The sequence below is a fragment of the Pyxicephalus adspersus genome, chromosome 7 (assembly GCF_032062135.1).
Source record: "Pyxicephalus adspersus chromosome 7, UCB_Pads_2.0, whole genome shotgun sequence".
NCBI lineage: Eukaryota > Metazoa > Chordata > Amphibia > Anura > Pyxicephalidae > Pyxicephalus > Pyxicephalus adspersus.
In genome coordinates this window covers 71762789-71782267 of record NC_092864.1, presented here as the reverse complement: position 1 = coordinate 71782267, position 19479 = coordinate 71762789, and the positions used below count along the sequence as shown (strand labels likewise).

The 19479-nt window shown below is 36.9% G+C and overlaps 1 protein-coding gene across 1 annotated transcript in view; it reads left to right on the top strand.

The window, feature by feature from the left end:
• DNAH3 (dynein axonemal heavy chain 3) overlaps positions 1-19099 on the top strand; it is a gene marked incomplete in the record, with an annotated part of 167569 nt that extends 148470 nt beyond the window's left edge. The window contains 6 exon segments of the mRNA XM_072418926.1: positions 1-67; positions 1382-1549; positions 7415-7557; positions 10171-10375; positions 16934-17071; positions 18594-19099. Of these exon segments, the coding sequence (XP_072275027.1) occupies positions 1-67; positions 1382-1549; positions 7415-7557; positions 10171-10375; positions 16934-17071; positions 18594-18947 (1075 nt within the window).
• Positions 19100-19479: the final 380 nt, after the last annotated feature.

Below are 19479 nucleotides of genomic sequence, written 5' to 3'. Positions count from 1 at the left end.
ACAAGATGATAACTACAGACTTTGTCCAGGAGACATATACTATATTCCTCCACATGGCACATATCAGGTACTAAAATATGTCATTGGTATACTGTTACTTAAAGCGCTACAGTTCAAAACTTAAAATTAAAAAAAAAACACACTTACCTTTAATCCCACAAATCAGTCCATCTGTTGGGAGGTTTCTTCCATCGGGTCCTGTGTCGTCCCGATATCCTTCTTTGGCCCGGCGCAGAGGTGCCAACATCTTCTCTCTTCTTCTGAGTTCTTCTTCCTGCATCATCTGATCTCGCACTGCACAGACGCCAGATCGGGTGACGTAGATTGGAAAAAAAGATTGCCGATCTTCTTGCGCATGCGTGAGATCGGCTTTTTTTTCTTCCATTGATGAAAGGTCTCCTTCCTCCGAGATCAGGGCATGTGCAGAAGGAGCAGCCATGAGCCCCCTGGGATGCATGATTTGGGTATCCCGGGAGGCTTTGCAAAAAAGGCCCTTAAAAAAAAAGGGTGTCGCGCTTAAAAAAATAAAACAAACAACATTTTTACTTTAAATAAAAGCGTTGTCAACTCTTTTATGTAAAGTAAACATTCTGCGTTTAGGTCAGCTTTAAATTGTTAAGGTGTTAGTCTGGCAAGGAAGATTTATAACATGAAAGCTAATTTTGTCAATTTTTTATTTCTATACTGTAAACTTTTTTTAAAAAATAGTCAGAGATATAGGAAGCTATGGTTGTAGCAAATTTAGACTTTTCCTTTTGTGCTTGGTCCTATTTTACTAACTCTCCGGTTTTCCTAATAATAAAATCACTAGAAAAATAGCAATCTAAACTCAGAAGAGGCAACGCCTTATTTCACAAATCTCCACAATCTAGTACTAAAAACACTACAACCAACATTTGTAAAATATTACTCAAAATCCATAACCTTTGTATAGTTAATATTCCTTGTATAGAATTTGTATAGTCTTATTCCACTCATTGCACTTCCCTTGTGCTGCACACTTGAGATCTCTACAAAATTTTTTGGAAAATGCCTATAGCTCCACTTTGATTATTTGTTGTGATTTGTGTCACTAAACTGTCATAGAGGAAGGCAAGTGCAAAAGAACAAGTATGGAGAAATACAACCATAATTATTAATATTGGAGGAAAAAAGCAAGTATAGGAGTCTGTTCATTTTTCCACACTTGTCCAAAACTAAAAAAAAAATATGGCTGGATCTGTTCTTGGTATTGGTAAAATATTATGTAAAAAATATTTACAGTTGTAGGTCATTCATGGCAATTGTACTGGTAGATAATACTGTATGTATTGTGAATTCCTATATTACTTACTTTAAGTAATCACCTGTAGATTAAATTGGGTATATTATTTCCTTTCAGTCCTTTGTAGACTACATAAGAAATCTGCCCCTTATTACTCACCCAGAAGTGTTTGGACTGCATGAGAATGCTGACATTACCAAAGATAACCAGGAGACTAATCAGCTCTTTGAAGGGGTTCTTCTTACACTGCCCAGGCAAACATCGGGGAGCGGTAAATCATCTCAGGTAAGAGTTTTTGTAAAACTTTTTTCAAGGATTATGAAAGGTTACAGATACAGTGTATTATGAAGTCACAGTCATCGCTCAACCACCTCCATGGAGGGCCAAAGGAGGTGTTGGAGCCATGACTGTGTCTTCATAATACTCTCTGAAATATTAAGGTATTCTAATGTATCCGGCTGGAAAATGACAGAAAGTAAAATGTTTTTTGATAATATAAAGCACTGTTTGGGTAAGTAAGGACACTTTGGGGAAGTCAAACAATTGGCAACCACATCCAAACAAAAAAGCTTGTTATGGTGATATGCACAAGTTAAAATCTTTTATTTTGAGATACAAAAGATTCATGTAATGAACCTGATTGATAACATATGAATAGATTTATGGAATGTTGCTAACTTAGTGTCCTTCAGCCTACGGGTGAAACGCGTCAAGGACCTTTAAAAGCAAACTAAACAACATCATTGTAATATCCTAGTCATTCATTGACAATAGGATGTATAAGAAATAATGTTTTTCATGTTGTTTTAAGAGAAAAATAATAAAATTGTAATTTTATTTTATAATTTTAATTGTGAGTGTTACAATCATGCACCATAAAAATCCTCGGCATATTTTTGCAAAATTTTTTAGAGAACTTTTATGATCTATCTGTGACAGGTTGACTTTATTGTGCTAAGAATTATATATACTGGAAGGCAAATGTGTAAACATTTTCTGTTTCTGTATATTCTGTTTATATGACAGAAAATACATCTGGTGGAGCATTTGTTTCAACAATGGTAAATTATGTATTTTCTCTACACGTTGAACTGATTTTTTCATCATATATAGCTAGTTAGACTAACTAAATTTGAAACAATACAATGTATCGTTGAATAATGAAACCACAAATGAATGGCTGCTAATACATATAAACTTAAAATGTAAATGAGTAACTCAGAAAGGAAACATATATTACAGACAAGAATAGAAAAATAAAAAACAGTAGTGATACACAATATCGTACAACACATTATTTAGTATTTCAGGGAATAATGAAGTGCTTACAAAAGTCTTGCATATCATTGAACTTATACCCCCAAAGTAAAAAAAAAAAAACAGCAGCAGATGTAGGACCATCATCATAAAGTTCTTAAATCCACTCCGGGAACATCAAAGGTGGCATTTTGGCACACAAATTACTTAAGGCAATGGAAGCAGCAAAGCTCCAGAAAACTCAACTGGTGATAACATCAAACTTTATTCTGGGTCAGAATAAAACTCATCCTGCCTTAGTGCCCAGTTAGCTTTATTTTCAGTTTGTTTTCCAAATATAAACTACATATATTGAAACAGTTTATTTTTTCCTAAAGGAAAAGCATTAACATCCAACCCAACAAACCTGTTAGGAAAGTGTGGATCAGCAAAAATATTGAAATGCTTTGTTTAATAATTGTAAAACTGATAAATTAGCAGTATATTATACTGATATAGGACAGTATATTACCTGTTTATTATAATACTATAAACATACTCATAAATCCATCTATACAAATATATCTATCATCTCATAGTTAAGTACTAGACACCTTATGTCACTGTGTTCAGTCATTCTTATCTACCTGTATATATGATCTTATTACTGAGGTCTTCTGAGTTTTTTTTTTTTTATTACCTTTGCAGACAAGCTGCATCAAAATTAGTACATTTTATAAACCTCTTGGGGACAAATTTAAACCCTGACCCAGCAGTCCATTCATTTTTCTATCTCTAAAGAAGCCGAATTTAGATATACCCTCCACTAAAACTTTTCTGGTAAATCTTACATCCTGCCCTGTTTCTTCTATCTTTTGGTCTGAAAACTTTCTGGAGCCCTTTGTTTCCATGCCCTCCAAAAAAGGACAATATTAACACATACTTCTATTTCAAACACCCCAATTTCTATAATACATGTTATCATATTGACTGTACAAAAGTAAATTTCTAGATTCTTTTTGTGAGTTGAATATCTTTTATGAATATGGTGCTTTGATTTATAGGTTGTAATACCTTACTGTTTGAAACAAGTTAAACTTTTAAATTACGAGTAATTTGTCACTGTTCTTATCTGTTATCTAGTCTAAAGTCTTCATTTATTACTACATTCTCCTAATTATAGGTTTTAGCAATCTGTCATATGTAAATGTTCTTCTCCTTAATATCTTTCACATCTCTTGATCTCTCTGATATTTAGTTAGTTTAGGTTCTTTGATTTTCATATCTGGTGTAGTCGTTTTTTCTTGAACTCTATTCCTTTTATCAAAGGAGTCAGTCTCCTGAATATTTTTCACTTTTGTTTCAGTTCAAATCTCTGATATCAGCCAATACATATTCTACTACAAATAAAATTCAAAATGAACATCCATTTACCAATAGATCATTTTTCAACAAGGCCATCATCCAATCATATCCCACCAGTTATGTAATTATTTCTGAAAAAAACAAAACTATTCTTACTGTTCCAATTGTCTTTGCTGATATTTAATGAGGCTCCCTATGTGACCAAGCAAAACTGTGCATCTCTAGTATAATAAACAACGTGAACTTACTATATGACTTCCACCCTAGACTTTTGAACGAGGTATATTGCGGCATTACAATATGAACAAATAGTAATTGACCTCTTTGGCTCTTGTACCTTTATACCCCATGTGGACCAGAACAATTTTTACATTTCCACTATGGGTATGTTTATTTTGCAATTATTTTTTACTATTTAGGATACCAAAGTAATACATGCCATTTAGGAGGGAGGTAGCTATACTTTTCACAATATTGTTTTGTAAAAAAAAAAAACATTATTTCTTAATTTCTTAGTAATCTTTAGACAAAAAGATGAAAATTATGTAGTAAAAATGACATAAAAATGTTTCCAGCACAAAGCATGACAATATTTTTTTTTTATTTTGCACAATTTCTTTCCATGTGACACTAAAAAGAGTTACACTTAGGCTACGTACACACCTCAGATTATTACGAGAATCTGGCATGTGCACAGTGCTCGTTGTCCCTCCTGGCAGATCCACGGCTGACGAACGATCCTAATGAAAATGAAGGGGAGAGAGCACAGCGGGGTGCTGCTCCGTTGTTCTCCCCCCTCCCCTCTCCATAGAGCAGACCAGTGCTGTATGTACAACGCTCGTTCATACACCGTGCAGTCTTTTTCATGTATTGTGCAGTCGTGAAAGATTCTTTACGACAATTATTGCATGTGTGTACATAACATAGCTTAGGGTTCTGTTTGTAAAACAGTGAATCAGACATTCACTAAAATAATCTTCCAGGTCTGTGTGTTTCAATGCCATTAATTGATTCTCCACCAGGGAATGTTTTAGAGAATGTAAGATTTACTGCTTTAGAAACAGACCCCCTTTCTGATAAGCCTGTGGGTCATGTATGGGCCCTGTGTAGTCAGAGTGTATGTATACCCAAAAGATTTGTTTTAGATAAAGAAGGTTATGTTACCCTTCCCAGTTTTACCTGATCATTTTATTCACTTTCTTTTCCCTGGCACAGCAGGGAGTTACTTTAGACATTTGTGGCTGGAACATGTGTGCAGATTGATTGATTTTGCTTCATTTTTTATTCAGGTGATACGTGTAAATTTTGCTTTCCTATCACTTTGTCTTGGTGGTTTTACCAGAAGGGGTACTGACAGTAAATTGAAACCTCACAGTGATTCTAATCTTTCCTTACTCCAAAATAAAAAAAAATAAGGGTTTGGGCTATAATTACATTTTAAATGCAGTATTTAGAGTGCATCAGTGTAACAGTTCTTTACTCTCAGATGTATTTTATTCTTTTATGTTTGCATAGTAATACATCAGACACATCAAGGTTTGGCTGCAGCTTCATCACTGACCTGACTGCTAATATCCATTACAATGCAGTTGACTGCTTTATATGCATAGATAAGCCCATATGGGATAGTATATAGTCATCATAAATTTATCTTAAATGACCACAACTGTCAGCTGCTGTTTTCTCAATTTGATTACATTATGATCTATGCGATCCATGACATATGGAGTGTGGTTGATGGAACTGGTAAAGTAAAGGGCAAAAGGTTTATATATATATATATATATATATATATATATATATATATATATCCTATGGAAATTTGTTTTTTGAAGAACTAGAAACATTCAAAGAAAGCGGGACTTTCAAGGGCTTACTTAAGTATAAAATCACATCAGAACATTACAGAACAATAAAATCATGTCAGCATCAGAATAACTACGGTTGATAGATCTCCATGTTACATACAATATATATAGTTTGAAATAATAAATCACCCCTCCAGAGGAAAATTCTCAGCGAAATTGCACAGTGGAGGGGGGAAGTGATAATTTGATGTGTTTCGCAGCAATTTAGCCACTTCCTCAGAATAAATAGCAGAGATCATATCCAAATAAACAATAATAGAGGCTGGATAACAGGGTGAATAATGTAATTCAGGGTTACGTACCATAGATAAGAACAATGCCGGAAGCACAGGCTAACAGGAGACTAGTGGGCTGACATGAGATGAGAGAGTTCTTGAATAATCCTGTGATGAAGAAAACATCCAAATAGAATTGGATTCAGGAATAAGAGGATGATAAGCCCAAAATACAGAGAACAAAAATGAATTTGGATTTTGTCTAACAATTATAGAAAAGGCCTGAGATCTGACCCACTCATTAAGCATTGAGAATTGATCAATACCCCCTACATCATTGCAGTCAAGCTGATTAGTGGCTTTGGAACTTCAATTAAAGCTAATTCAGAACAAGTATGAGGATCAGTTCTGATTTATTAGTAAATACCTGGCTCAGGTTAGGGACTGAAAAAGCTTTAAAACCTGAGAGAGTCAGGCAGCTACCAGCTTCAGAAGTCAGCATTGACAGACCCCATATTCACCCCATTACAGGTTTCCCTCAAAGTATACTTGTCTCCATATTAATCCTTTGACAATTAATTTTTCAACTTTTTTTGCACCACAAAGTGCCAATTGTTCCCATGGGTCTGGTAAAATGTTTCTGTAGCATGCAGGGAACTGGAATGTCTGTAGGAAAGAAACACCTTTGTAAATGTTGTTGCCTTGATGGACTATCATCTCCAGGCCCGGAGAGCTTTAATAAATGTATCAAAACCTTCCTAAAGTCATCCCAGGATTAGGAGCTTGTAGGGTGACCCATATCAACATTTTACCAAGTCAGCTGTATCTGCAGCTGGGGACACCTTCTCTTTAGATTGAAGGTTCATTTTCAGAAGAAATCATAACTTTCAGGAAACAACTTTTAATTTGTACTTTTGGTTTTTTCTTTTTCTGACTACTATGTACAGTTAACAATGTTTAAACATTTGTCTCTTGTAGATCATTCATTTTCCTGTTTCTTAGCAATTCATAGCTTAACATTCCTTGTCCAAGAAGTTTGCTTGCTCCTTGATGTATATTGGGTGGTGTAGATAGGATGACAGTATCAGTCCTGGACTGAATATTAATATTAAGTGCCCCCATAGTGCAAGAAAATTAGGTACAAGTATAGTTTAAAGATATATTGAGTTATATCATTTATTTGATATTAGATTTTACCTGGATTTTTCTTAATTGCAAGCAGTATTTTATGTAAAAATAAACAAAAAATAAATTTTTATAAATTAAAGTTAGAGGCAAATTCTTGTTATTGGCAACATACATTGTCCTTTCAAATATGGACTTGTATGTATTTTTCTTTTGTATGTATTTTTTAATTTTTCATTCTTCTGGATATTATTCAGACACCCAATCATTGTCTGTGAAGTTTTAATCCATGTGGATTTCATCTGGTTAATAACTATTTATGTTTAATTTTTTATTTATAGGAAATTGTTGAAGATTTGGCAAGAGATGTCCTAAATAAGCTGCCAAATGATTTTAACTTGGAGAAAGTGATAGAAAAATATCCCGTAGTCTATGAGGAATCGATGAACACGGTGCTAAGACAGGAGTTGATCCGCTTCAACAGGTAAAATGTGAATTTAATAAAAGGCCAATTACTTATTTAGTTAAAATGAACTGAATACATTCCAATCCGTGGGGAGCATGAGCTCTGCTAAATGTAAAACTATATAGTTATGATTGAGCCGGGCTCCGTCGCTGCTCACAGGCTTTTCTGCTCGGGCTGTGACTGCTTTACAAAGAAAATAAATTGGCATCTGGAATGTATTTAGTGCAGTGTTCTCCCCAGCACCTTTTAGCTGGGCGCACCGCCTGGCACATTTCAATTACCACCAAGCTGTTTTTGGGTCGTCACAATACCAGGGCTGCCTCCCACCTACAATGTCTTCCTACCCAGCTATAAAGTTTCTGGGTTGAACACTGTAGTGAATTGAACCTAAGGGTTCAACTGGGATGTAAGCTTGTGAAATGGCAGTTATAGTATAGTAACATCGGGTTCTATGGGATAAATTGTATGTTATCATTATTACTAATAAGCATGAACAGTATGTTGTTATCAGGGACTACAGAATGATTAGGTTTCATGTTGTAGACAGCACATTAACCTCCCGACCGTTAAGCCCGACCGTGGTACGGGCTTCAAAAAGTTACAATTATCGATAAACCCGAACTTTTCTCACTGTATGAAAATACAGTGAGAAAAGTTCGGGTTTATCGATCACTTACCTGGTCCCGCTGCGATCGTCCATCGGTCGGGTTCCAGCGTCGTCCTCCAGCGTCGGGTGTCCTCTCCGGGAAGAAGCCGGCCGGCTTCTCCCTCCGTGCGTGTACGTCAGCGCGTACGATGACGTCGGCGCGTGTGCGGGAAATTCAAACTGAAACTCATTCAAAGACATTTTGTATTTGATTGAATACAAGCTCCTGTATCCAATCCAATACAAAATAATTCAAAATAAATACAAAGTATGTAAATGGTAAATTCAAACTCTCATTTTGTATTGGATTGGATACAGGAGTTTGCATTCAATCAAATACAAAATGAGAGTTTGAATTTTTTTCTCATTTTGTATTGGATTGAATACAAAGTCCTGTATCCAATCCAATGCAAAATAATAGAAAATATATTTATGTGGTTTTGTCTATAGGTATGTGACGGACACTAGGGAGGTGTTTTAGAAAAATATATTACTATACAGTATACCAAATTATCGCATTTTCAGTATTTTTCATTTATTTATGTATTCTTAAGCTGATTTTTTGTGTCTTTTATTTATTTTATTAAAAGTAATTTTTTTTTTTTTTTTACATGATTGTGTGTTTCAAACATTTTTTATATTCATGATATCTACTAGAACCCTGTTCGGACATATTTCTGTAAGTTACAGGTCTACAATTTAAAAAACAAAATTTCATGAAAAACAGTGTAACGCTTTTGGAACAGAAATCTAGACATCAGTGTAACGCTCAGGTGGTTAAAATTTAATTCACCTGAAGAAAAAAGAGCATGCTATATATTTTGTTTACCATAACACGTATTATACTCGTGGTGACATGCATAATGATAAGTCTGTTGGCAAAGTGCATTTCAGCACACCACGTAATATGCTGGTTACCTTGCAATACCTCAATAACAATATTAAAGTAAAAGTGACAGCAAGATAAAACAAATGTATGAAGTACACCTATGAGTTCCATGCACATTTCCCAGTGCTTTTAAGACCCAGCACTCGCAGAGAAATACTTCCAGAAATGCACTCCACTTCTGTTGTGGGTCTTTACAAAATTAAGGATAAATTCTGTAATCTAAACATAACTGGGAGGCTAAATAGCCTTCTTTAGATATCACAGGAAGTCCGCACATGACATATTTGAGGCTATGTACACACAGTGAAGGATTAATGAACCATCGCTGTACACACAATGATGTCCTGTTCTATGGCGAGGGGAGGGAGAAGAACAACAAACGGCACCCCTCTGTGCTCACCTCCATAGGCGTGAACAGTGGTGGTTCCTGATTGGGTGTTCATCAAGCCACTATGGTGTGTTGATGAACAATGTTGGGGGATGTCAGATGATTTTGCCTAAACAGTTGTTTACGTCTCGAGGACAATTGTCAGATGTGTGTACCAAAAAAGTCCTAAAATTTTATTTTCATATTTCTTATCAAATAGATTTCAAAAAGCTTCAAATTGTATATTTACAAAAACACAATAAAAATGGGCAAATAAAATGAGCTGATCATTTATGCTTTAATCTTTACCAAAACATAAAGCTTTTTTTGCTTGTGAAAGATTTTAGTTTAGTGGAAGGAAAGGAATTCAGACTTGGGTGCATATGAATTTGCAGATTGAGCAGAAATATTGTATGACTTTAATGTCAGAAACTAAATGAATTTGGCCTTAAAGCTGCATCTGAGTCCTTTATCACAGATTTCAGGACTGTATCTAATATCATTGCTGCAAAATACTTGGGATTGCAGACATTACACCCCCAACCCAACGTTACTCCCCCAATATAACAAAATATAATAAAAATACTACAACAATTTTAACAGTCATTTAACTGGGGGAACTAGGAGAATGTCACAAGCCCATGTCAGTGGGCACAAATAAATAGTTAGCTCACTTTTTCATTCTGTCCTTTTATTTTACTCAGTCTCATGCCTGTTTCCTGTCCTCAGGCTCACAGATGTCGTACGGAGCAGTCTGATCAATTTAGGTAAAGCCATCAAAGGCCAAGTGTTAATGTCAGCTGAGCTGGAGAATGTGTTCAACAGTATGCTGGTTGGAAAAGTACCAACCATGTGGGCTGCCAAATCCTACCCTTCACTGAAACCCCTGGGCAGTTATGTGTCTGACTTGCTCTCCCGTCTGCACTTCTTACAGGTAAGTCTCAAGAAGTAAAACCTGCTCCATAAATGTGCTTGTTAACCTGGAAGAATTTACTACACAGAAACTGTAGCCAAAAATAACACCCCAACCCACAACAATTATTGTGGGCGTTGAAACTAAATACAGATACCAAAATTAGATGTGTTAGGAGGACTAAGGGACAAGGTAGGTGTTTACAACAGAGACATTAAACTGTCTGCAACTTTTTCAAGTTGCAATTAGATTGAACTCCATGCACAGTCACCTGATAAGAACTTCTTCCTGAAACTTTTGACTTCCTCAACATATTTGAATGGACATATTGCACATTAGATCCTTGTTCAAACAGTCCAAACAGATACAGAAAATATATTTAAATTTTAAATTTTTAAAAAATTTTTTATATTGTTTATGTATTTAACAATTATTTTAATTAGTGTAATAGCGTACTATGGAAACAAGCAAGTACACCCCGTGGCAGGTATTGCCCACTTTAACAGAAAATACTTCTAAGTATTTTACATAACTACTCCCCAAACTACAGCTTCTGACATTGACAACCCGCACTGTATTTCAGTTGTATTTAATTTATAGCTTAGATTGAGCTGCTTAGCTTTAGATTACTAGCAAGGTTATAACTTTCAGACTGATAGCCTCACATTCCCATCCAAAGCATACATTGATATGATGATGAATTTATAGTTGCAAACTGCCCAGACCCTAAAGCAACAAAACAACTCCAAACTGTAACATTTCCACCACTATTCTTTAAAGTTTGTATAAGGGTTCTTCTTAAATTTATGTTTTGTTACTGTAGTCAAATAAATCTATCTTAGATTCACATTGAATATTGTTGTAGAAGGCCTGGTTTTTGCCTTTATATATTTATTAGCAAACTATATGCTTCCTCTAATGCAGGGGTCCCAGTGGGCCGTAGTTGTCTGACAGGTAGGCCGCGAGAGCATGGAGACCAGCGGTGGTCCGCGGCTCTGGCCGGTGCACCCCCCAGCGGGGTCCGGACTCTGCTTGGGGGGGAGCACCGGCCAGAGCCGCCAACCATTTCTCCCGTGGCTCAGTGGTTAGCACTCTGGCCTTTGCAGCGCTGGGTTCAAGGTTGGAATCTCGGCCAAGAAACTATCTGTATAGAGTTTGCAGGTTCCCCCAGTGTTTGCGTGGGTTTCCTCCGGGTGCTTTGGTTTTCTTCCACATTACAAAAACATGCAGTTAGGATAATTGGCTTCCCCCCAACATTGATCTTAGACTACATTAATGACATATGACTAAAGTAGGGATATTGGATTGTGAGCTCCTTCGAGGGACAGCTAGTGACACGACTATGGACTTTGTACAGCTCTGTGTAATATTTCGACACTATATAATAATAAAATCATTCCCAGCCTGAGAACCTTAGAGAGCTGTTTTGGCAAGATGACAGCTCATTTAGCAGAAGCAAAATGAACCCCAGAGCCCAGATATCTGAAGAATAGTGCTACGTTCATATTGCCTAAGAAGTTTCTAACTATTGGCATCTAATCTGGAGCATCTGATTCTAATTTTATGAATTGAAAGTGGTGGTAAAACATTTACATTTATTTGAGTTGTAGGACTGTTACCTGTTTAAGGATATTACCTGTATCTTTAATGTTTGCCTGTTCATTCAACTTCAACAAGTCAACAATTTCCATCAGTGTGTACTTATTTATACATGACTGTAAATACATTAGTGGATTTCTTTGAAGGATTACCCATATGTCAAAGACCTATCCATCCCCTATATACATACATTTAATGCGGTAAAAGGTTCACAGAGAAGGGGTGCATTAGAGAAAAATTTAATAAACCTGTAATATAAGTGCAGTAGCACAGGGAGTGTTTAAGGGAATGTCAGATTCACTGCGTTACAAATAGAGCCCTCGTGTACATCTTACCTGATGAGAAGTGTGCCAGCTGATGCTTGTATAGTAAATAATGGAGGCATTGCAAGCACCTCTGTATAGTATTAGTTGGTTCTGCAGTAGGTCTGGTCTGCGTGCCCTTTTCAACTGGCCGTATTAGCAGCAGGCAGCCAAAAACAGCCATAAGAAAACAGGAATAGAGTGGGACAAGATAATGCAGACCCTGGTGACCCTAGCAGGGTTCTCCCCAGGCACTTTTAGCTGGGCTCACCACCCGGCAGTTTTCAGCACCCACCCGGCTGTTTTTGGGTGGTTACCAAAGAGTTTGGTCACAATACAGGGGCTGACATCCACCTAAAATTTCTTCCCACCTGGCTTAAAAAAATTTCTGGGTTGAGCACTGCCTAGTTTATATATGCAGATTACATATTCTCATTTTCACTACAGTTGTGTTTGTAAAGCTAAAGTTTTTGTTGTTTTGTTTTCCCTTTCTTTTATTTCTTTTACTGCAATATTTGTGTCAATAATACAAAATGATGACACTAGTCTGACTGTGCATGCTGCTGGTATAGAATGCCTGGAATGGCAGGAGGGATGGGGGCTGACAGTGCTGCGCACATAAACACAGCGTGTGGACTTAAGCTGCGTACTTGCAATAATTATCACTGGAAACGAACAGCTAATGACCGATCGTCAGATAATCATTAACAAAAAAAGTGCACAACGACTACCATGAACAAGGATTGTCGCTGGAAACGAACGACTGTCCCAGCAGGTCTGATGTCTGGGTGACGATCTATTGTGTGTACGGTCGTTCAGTGATCGTGGCTGGTTCTGCAATACACTTTCTGCTTTACATGTCACTTCCAACGATCAAATCTAGCATATGTTCATTATTGGTGGATTATTTTTGAACGCTCGTATTGGTACAGGATTGGGCACAATACGATCGTTCAAAATATTCGTGCATATTCGTTAGTCGTTCGTTTTCTAAAGATAAATATTGCGTGTGTACCTAGCTTTTCACTTACTGTTCCGGCTGAGCAGGCAGTTTCTATCTTCCGAGGTAGGCAGGCCTTACCTAAAATCAACAAAACATTGGCACACAAGCTTAGAGTATTACAGCAAACTATAAAATAAATAGATACTAGCATATAATAAAACAGGAAATAATGCACATAAGCGGAGGCATGACCTTATGTAAGAGAAGGCAGGTCATGCTTGTTATTGGCCTGGAAGCTCTCACCAGTGGCCCTCAGGCTGAGTTTGGGAAGGTGTTCTATCATGGGCACGGTGTGATATCAGTTGGATGGAAGGATGCATGACAGTGGGGATTAGGTTAAGAAGAAAGATAGAAGATAGCTGGGGTTTTTGTGTGGCAATATATTGTAAAGAACAAATTGTAAACATCAACTCAAATCAAGATACATAATACTTCATTTGGTCATTCCCATTTACACAAGCATAGGAAAACTGACCAGTAGGCTAGACAGTGATATCTCTATTTAGATAATAAATAAAACATCTCGTATCCCGACGCGTATCCTGATAGCTTCCTCAGGGGATTTGGCCGAGAATGTTTGTTCAAAACTTAGAATGAGTTAGAACCATCGTGTGAGGGTTGTGACAAGGTATTTTTTATGATTTCACAACGTGGTATCTGTACAAAGAAGAGAGTCCTATTTATGCAGAGTTCCGCAGTCAGAAGTGCTGCTTGGTTGTGGATCAGGATGTGTACATGGGTGTGACCAAATGAAGTTTTTTATTACACATCTTGATTTAAGTTTGTATTTACAATTTGTTTTTTACAATATATTGCCGCACAAAGAAACCCTAGCTATCGTCTGTCTTTCTTCTTCACCTACATACGGTATTTATGGGAGCGACTCCATGTATATGTAGGGATGCTGGATTAGCACTACCTGTTAGTTTTATTTGACACTTGGGATTAAATAGTGCAAGTCCAGGTGAAACCTTGCAACTGGGCACAAAGCTTGAAGCCTTGCATTTAGGTTCCAATGGGCAGCTGGTCACAGCAGAACCGCTGCAGTTCAATGTTGCCAACCACTCCTCAACCGCCCCAGATTCCTGGTTATCTCTGAAACAAATTGGAATGGTTAAAATCCCTTTTTGTACAGGAATCTGCCTGCATGTTGCCTTGTCATGTTTTAACACATTTAAAATCTTCATGCAGCATCCTAGTGTGGTCTGCTGCTCAGCTGCTTCCATGAACTTGATTGGGACCACTTTTTTATAGTTTTGCAAGCGTTTTTAAATATGTTTCTAAGCAGTTTGGAGTACAACAGCATTGCTCTCAGTTCAAGCCAAATGCCAAAAAAAAAGAAAAGCAACCATATACAGCACCCGCCTGAAAACGCCTATCAGAACTGCTAATAAATACTCTGGAAAGCCTAAGGGTCTGCCCAGTAGTAGCAGGTAACAGTGCAGTCACCCATCTGAAGTCTAAACCTTCCACCCAGATTGTGACACCCTCTCACAGACTGTTTGAGCACATTGGATCTAAACAATTCAATTTAAAATGTTTGCATCCAGGAAATATATTTATTCATTACCTTACGGAGATGGAATCTACTCTACCCACCGACTTTCTTAACTTGCAGTGAAAGGCATTGGAGCTCAGGGAATGTAAATGCAAGGTACATTTACCAGACTTCCCAGTGCAACAGGGTAAAAGCTATCTGCCGCACCTAAAAGTGTGTTGGATGTAAAAGATTTTCAGATGCCATAGTTTTTTTTTAGAGACTGAGGATCTAAAGATCTAAAGACAGGTAAGTATTGATTTTTGTTTTGTATTTTATTGTAGGGACCTCTTAGAGAGCATTGTAAATGATAGAGATTGGCAGAGTATGTGCTAAAAACTCACATTGATACATCTCTGTATGTCAATAGAAATACATTCTGACAGTCTCTTGTTACACATTGCCAGGTTCATAAAACACTATATTCACATCTGTCTGTATTTTGTAATACAAATCCCCCGAAGCCTCCCATAGGAAACACAGACTGTGACAATCTCTGACAACATATTTGACAGCTGCTTGTAACATTTGAGGATTCTCTCCTAACATTTCAGTTATTAGAGTGTTTCAGACAGATTCACCTATCCTGCTACCGACAAGGAGAATACTTTGTAGTTCCTTTTCTTTTTGTTATATTATATATCCTGCTTTCTAGGCACAAAAAGTATAGAAAACGCCCTCTTCATATTATATAATAAACCATTTACCAGGTTCTAAAATCACTTATGCTGTTATAAATGAGAAAACTTTCCTTCTTTTGATGTACCTACAACATATAGCTAATTGTGTTGTAGTTAAATCAGTTGGAAATCAGGATAATTCTTTATTTTACATAAAAAGAAAAGTATATACCTGCAAGGTTCATTGTGTCTTATAAATGGTTGCTTTATTAAAAAAAAAGAAGTGAAGTTTCATTCAAAGTTGGATTTTTAGTCTCTGAGGAGTTTGTCACTCGAAGGATGATGCTGCCACCTTCTGGTACTTCATCAGAGTTATCGAAAATAATATATTGCCACTTACGTGTCACTAGCTTTGATGGCTGCATTAGTAAAGGATTTAATCCAATGATTCTATCAGTCACACACTTTTGTCCTAGAATATCAGCACTCACTTACTAAAGAATGAACATCTTTGTTACCCTAGGACAGGGCTACAGAAACTTCCCGCTTTCCTCTTCTCTGTAACATAGAACACAGAGGTCCTGTTGTCCGCAAAAATAAGTGGGAACAATGTAATTAATAGGATTGCAGAACATGCAAAGAGCACCAGAATCACAAGTAAATTTCACTGACCAAACAGAAGTTCATTTTTAGGGTTTGTACATTCTCCCTAACACTTTTTAGCTGGCAGCACCACCCGGCACTTTTCAGCAACCACCCAGCTGATTGGATGGTTACCGAAGAGTTGGGCCACAATACAGGGGCTGCCACCTGCCTATAATTTATTACCACCTGGCTTTAAAAAAATTTGTGTTGAGCACTTTATATCCTTTAGAAAGAAGTGTAAAGCTGAACTCCGGTCTGTAATATTCTTCACTTTTTTGTGTAGCTTGGCTTTTTTTTTCTTCTTTGATCAGCTAATCTAGTTACTTGCAATGGTGGCTGTACTTCTATCTTTGCAGCTTATCCCAGTATTAATTTCTCTCAACCTCTGTATGTTATTTTTTCAATTAACAAACAAAATGGCAGAGCAGGATGTCCCTGTTATCGCAGTCTGGGAAAGATAAAGCACCCATGGGGAGGTGGAGACATGATCGGGGTACTGTACTTCAAGTGTGAGCATACAAGTGACTGTGCCAACTCCACAAAGAATTGGTTTGAGAAGATTGCTATGGAGGAACTCATATGGCTTACATAGAAGCCTGATCTTAACCCTACTGATGCCAATGACATGCCCGGTCTTCCATTCCCTACCTCACAAATGCTCTATTGGCTGAATGGTTGCACATTTTCACATACCATTCCAATACCTAGTGCTTAACAAAGGCATTTTACAATCTTATGGAAATATTATGGTTTCAATAGTACTCGGATTATGTCAATACTGTGACCTTGTGAACTTATACTGATATCCTAATATCATGAATGATCAGTCTGTGTTGTCCATTGAGATGTCTAATGCCTATTAATTCTTGACAGGATTGGATAGACAATGGTCCACCCAAAGTGTTCTGGATATCAGGATTTTATTTCACCCAATCGTTTCTGACGGGTGTCTCCCACAATTATGCCAGAAAATACAGAATACCTATTGATCATATCGGATTTCAGTTTGAGGTAAGATGCATTTTGTTTCATCTGTTTATGGTATAAGTGGAATGGTTTCTATACCTTGGAGGGGACACTGAAGTCTTCCTTTAACACCAGAAGCTCTCTTTTCATACTATATAATATATATTGAGAAGTGTCTATTCATATATACAGTACCGTGTTGTATTTGTATGTCCTGGTCTTCTGTAGCTGCTTTAGGGCCCATATTTTGTTGGATGACCATGCTGCAGCTAATTTGATTATAAAATTAAAGGGACACTAAATGCTTTCTGTACTCTTACATTCTAGACAAATGGTTCCCTCAAAAGGACAAAGGCACATTGATTGTACGCTTTGTATTATATATTAGTGGGGAAGTTCAAACCATTTTGTATAGGATTCAATACAAAAAAGCTGTATTGAGTTCAATACAAAATAAATTCATATAATATATATATATATATATATATATAATTCTATTATATAAATATATAAAATTTATATGCTACTTTACAGTTACATTACATGTTTAAATATTTTTAAAAAATTTTTTTAACAGGTTTTTTGTGTTGTTATTTAACGTTTATTAATACATTTATTAAATATCAGTGAGTTATGCCTAAGAATTACAGCCTACAATGGAAAAAAATTTCCATGCAAAAAATTGTACCGCTTTTTGCATGTAAATTTGGAAGGAATTAAACCACTAGGAAGGTTAAATATTGTTTTCTAGATGGTGTACGGATTTCCTTCTGTTGTTGTGTGTTGTTGTGTTGTGTGTGTTGTGGCAATGCAGAAGGTATTGGGGTGATTTATTTCTAATGGCAGCCCAAATGCACTTGATCATCACACTACACCTTGAAAGTGCCATATGCAATCCATTTCTGTGACGTGTGGTGCGTTGGGCTGCCTATTTAAATGAATAGGATATAATATATAAAATGCACAGCAGCACTTGTGTATTGAAAACTGCAGTGCACAACTGTAGTGGGAACAAAGCCTTACATAGCTGTGCTTTTATAGAGAAACATTTTCTAGACAAGGAAAGAAGACATGAAAACCTAGAGATGCACCATGGTTGATGGGCCACACAGTTAGAAGAACAATTTGTGGCAAAGTTAACATTCCATTTACAGATGGCTTGTGCTTTTAAAAGTGTGGACCACTGACTTTAAAAATCTCTCTACCCTTTGATCACCAAGGGGCAGAGAGATGTAGAAAGCTGCGCGGTAAATGGCCCGAGGTGGTCCACTTATTATCCCTATCCTTGGCCATCTATTGTTGGAAAAGTTAGTATTGACTTCTATTGCCTCGCCAAGGCTTAGTACTAACCTGCCTTCGATTTATTTTGCTTTAAGGGGGGAATATTTTAGTCATATGTACTGAAATTGCTGGCCAGTTGTATTAGAATGATCTGACCAGTCTTCAGTTTACTCTATATAGAAGCAGCATGTGGCATTATGGTTGCTTTGGTTAACCGAAATACTTTTCCTTTACAATCTGAGCGTGTTCTGCACACATGTGTAAACATTTCCCATTGTCATTGCAGGTGACCATTCATGAGCAAACCATAGACACATCTCCAGAAGATGGTGCATATGTCAGAGGGCTCTTTCTAGAGGGAGCGCGCTGGGATAGACAAGAAATGCAAATTGGAGAATCTCTTCCCAAAATCCTGTATGATGCTTTACCTGTCATTTGGCTGAAACCAGGAGAAAGTGCAAAATTTGAGCACAAAAATTCCTACTTCTGTCCTGTATATAAAACCAGTGCTAGGCGGGGAACTCTGTCAACCACTGGGCATTCTACAAACTACGTACTCCCCATAGAACTTCCCACTGACAAACCTCAGAAACACTGGATCAACCGTGGTGTGGCCGCTCTGTGTCAGCTGGATGATTAATTTATTTCCTTCTACCTGTTACTTTGTTTGCACTTTTGCTATACACATTCTTTTTGGGGATTTCAGATGTCACATGGAATATGCCTTAAAATGCCACCAAATGATTGTACACATAAGAATAACCAATGAGAATAAAGCTGTACAATATGCAATTTTGTAGCAAGGGTGAGTGAATCTCTCTACCAAACACTTTGACAAAGCCTTTCATATATTCTTTTTGTATTACATACTTGTACTGCTGAATACCAGTGTCTGCATTAGATAAAGGGTTTAGCACAACAGTGCACAGGCAAAATGTCATTTTAAGGGGGTTTCTTACCCAATTTTTTTCTTTAGCATCATAGCTGAACATAAAGGTCTCTATTTATAAAGGAGTAGATCTGACATTCACTGTAACATTCCCTGGTGGGGAATCAATTAGTGCCATTACACCACACAGACCACAAAATGTTCCAATGAATGTCAAATTCACCACTTTATAAATAGACTCCAAAGTTTTCCTTCACTAAGGGAACATTAAAATCATAGCAAA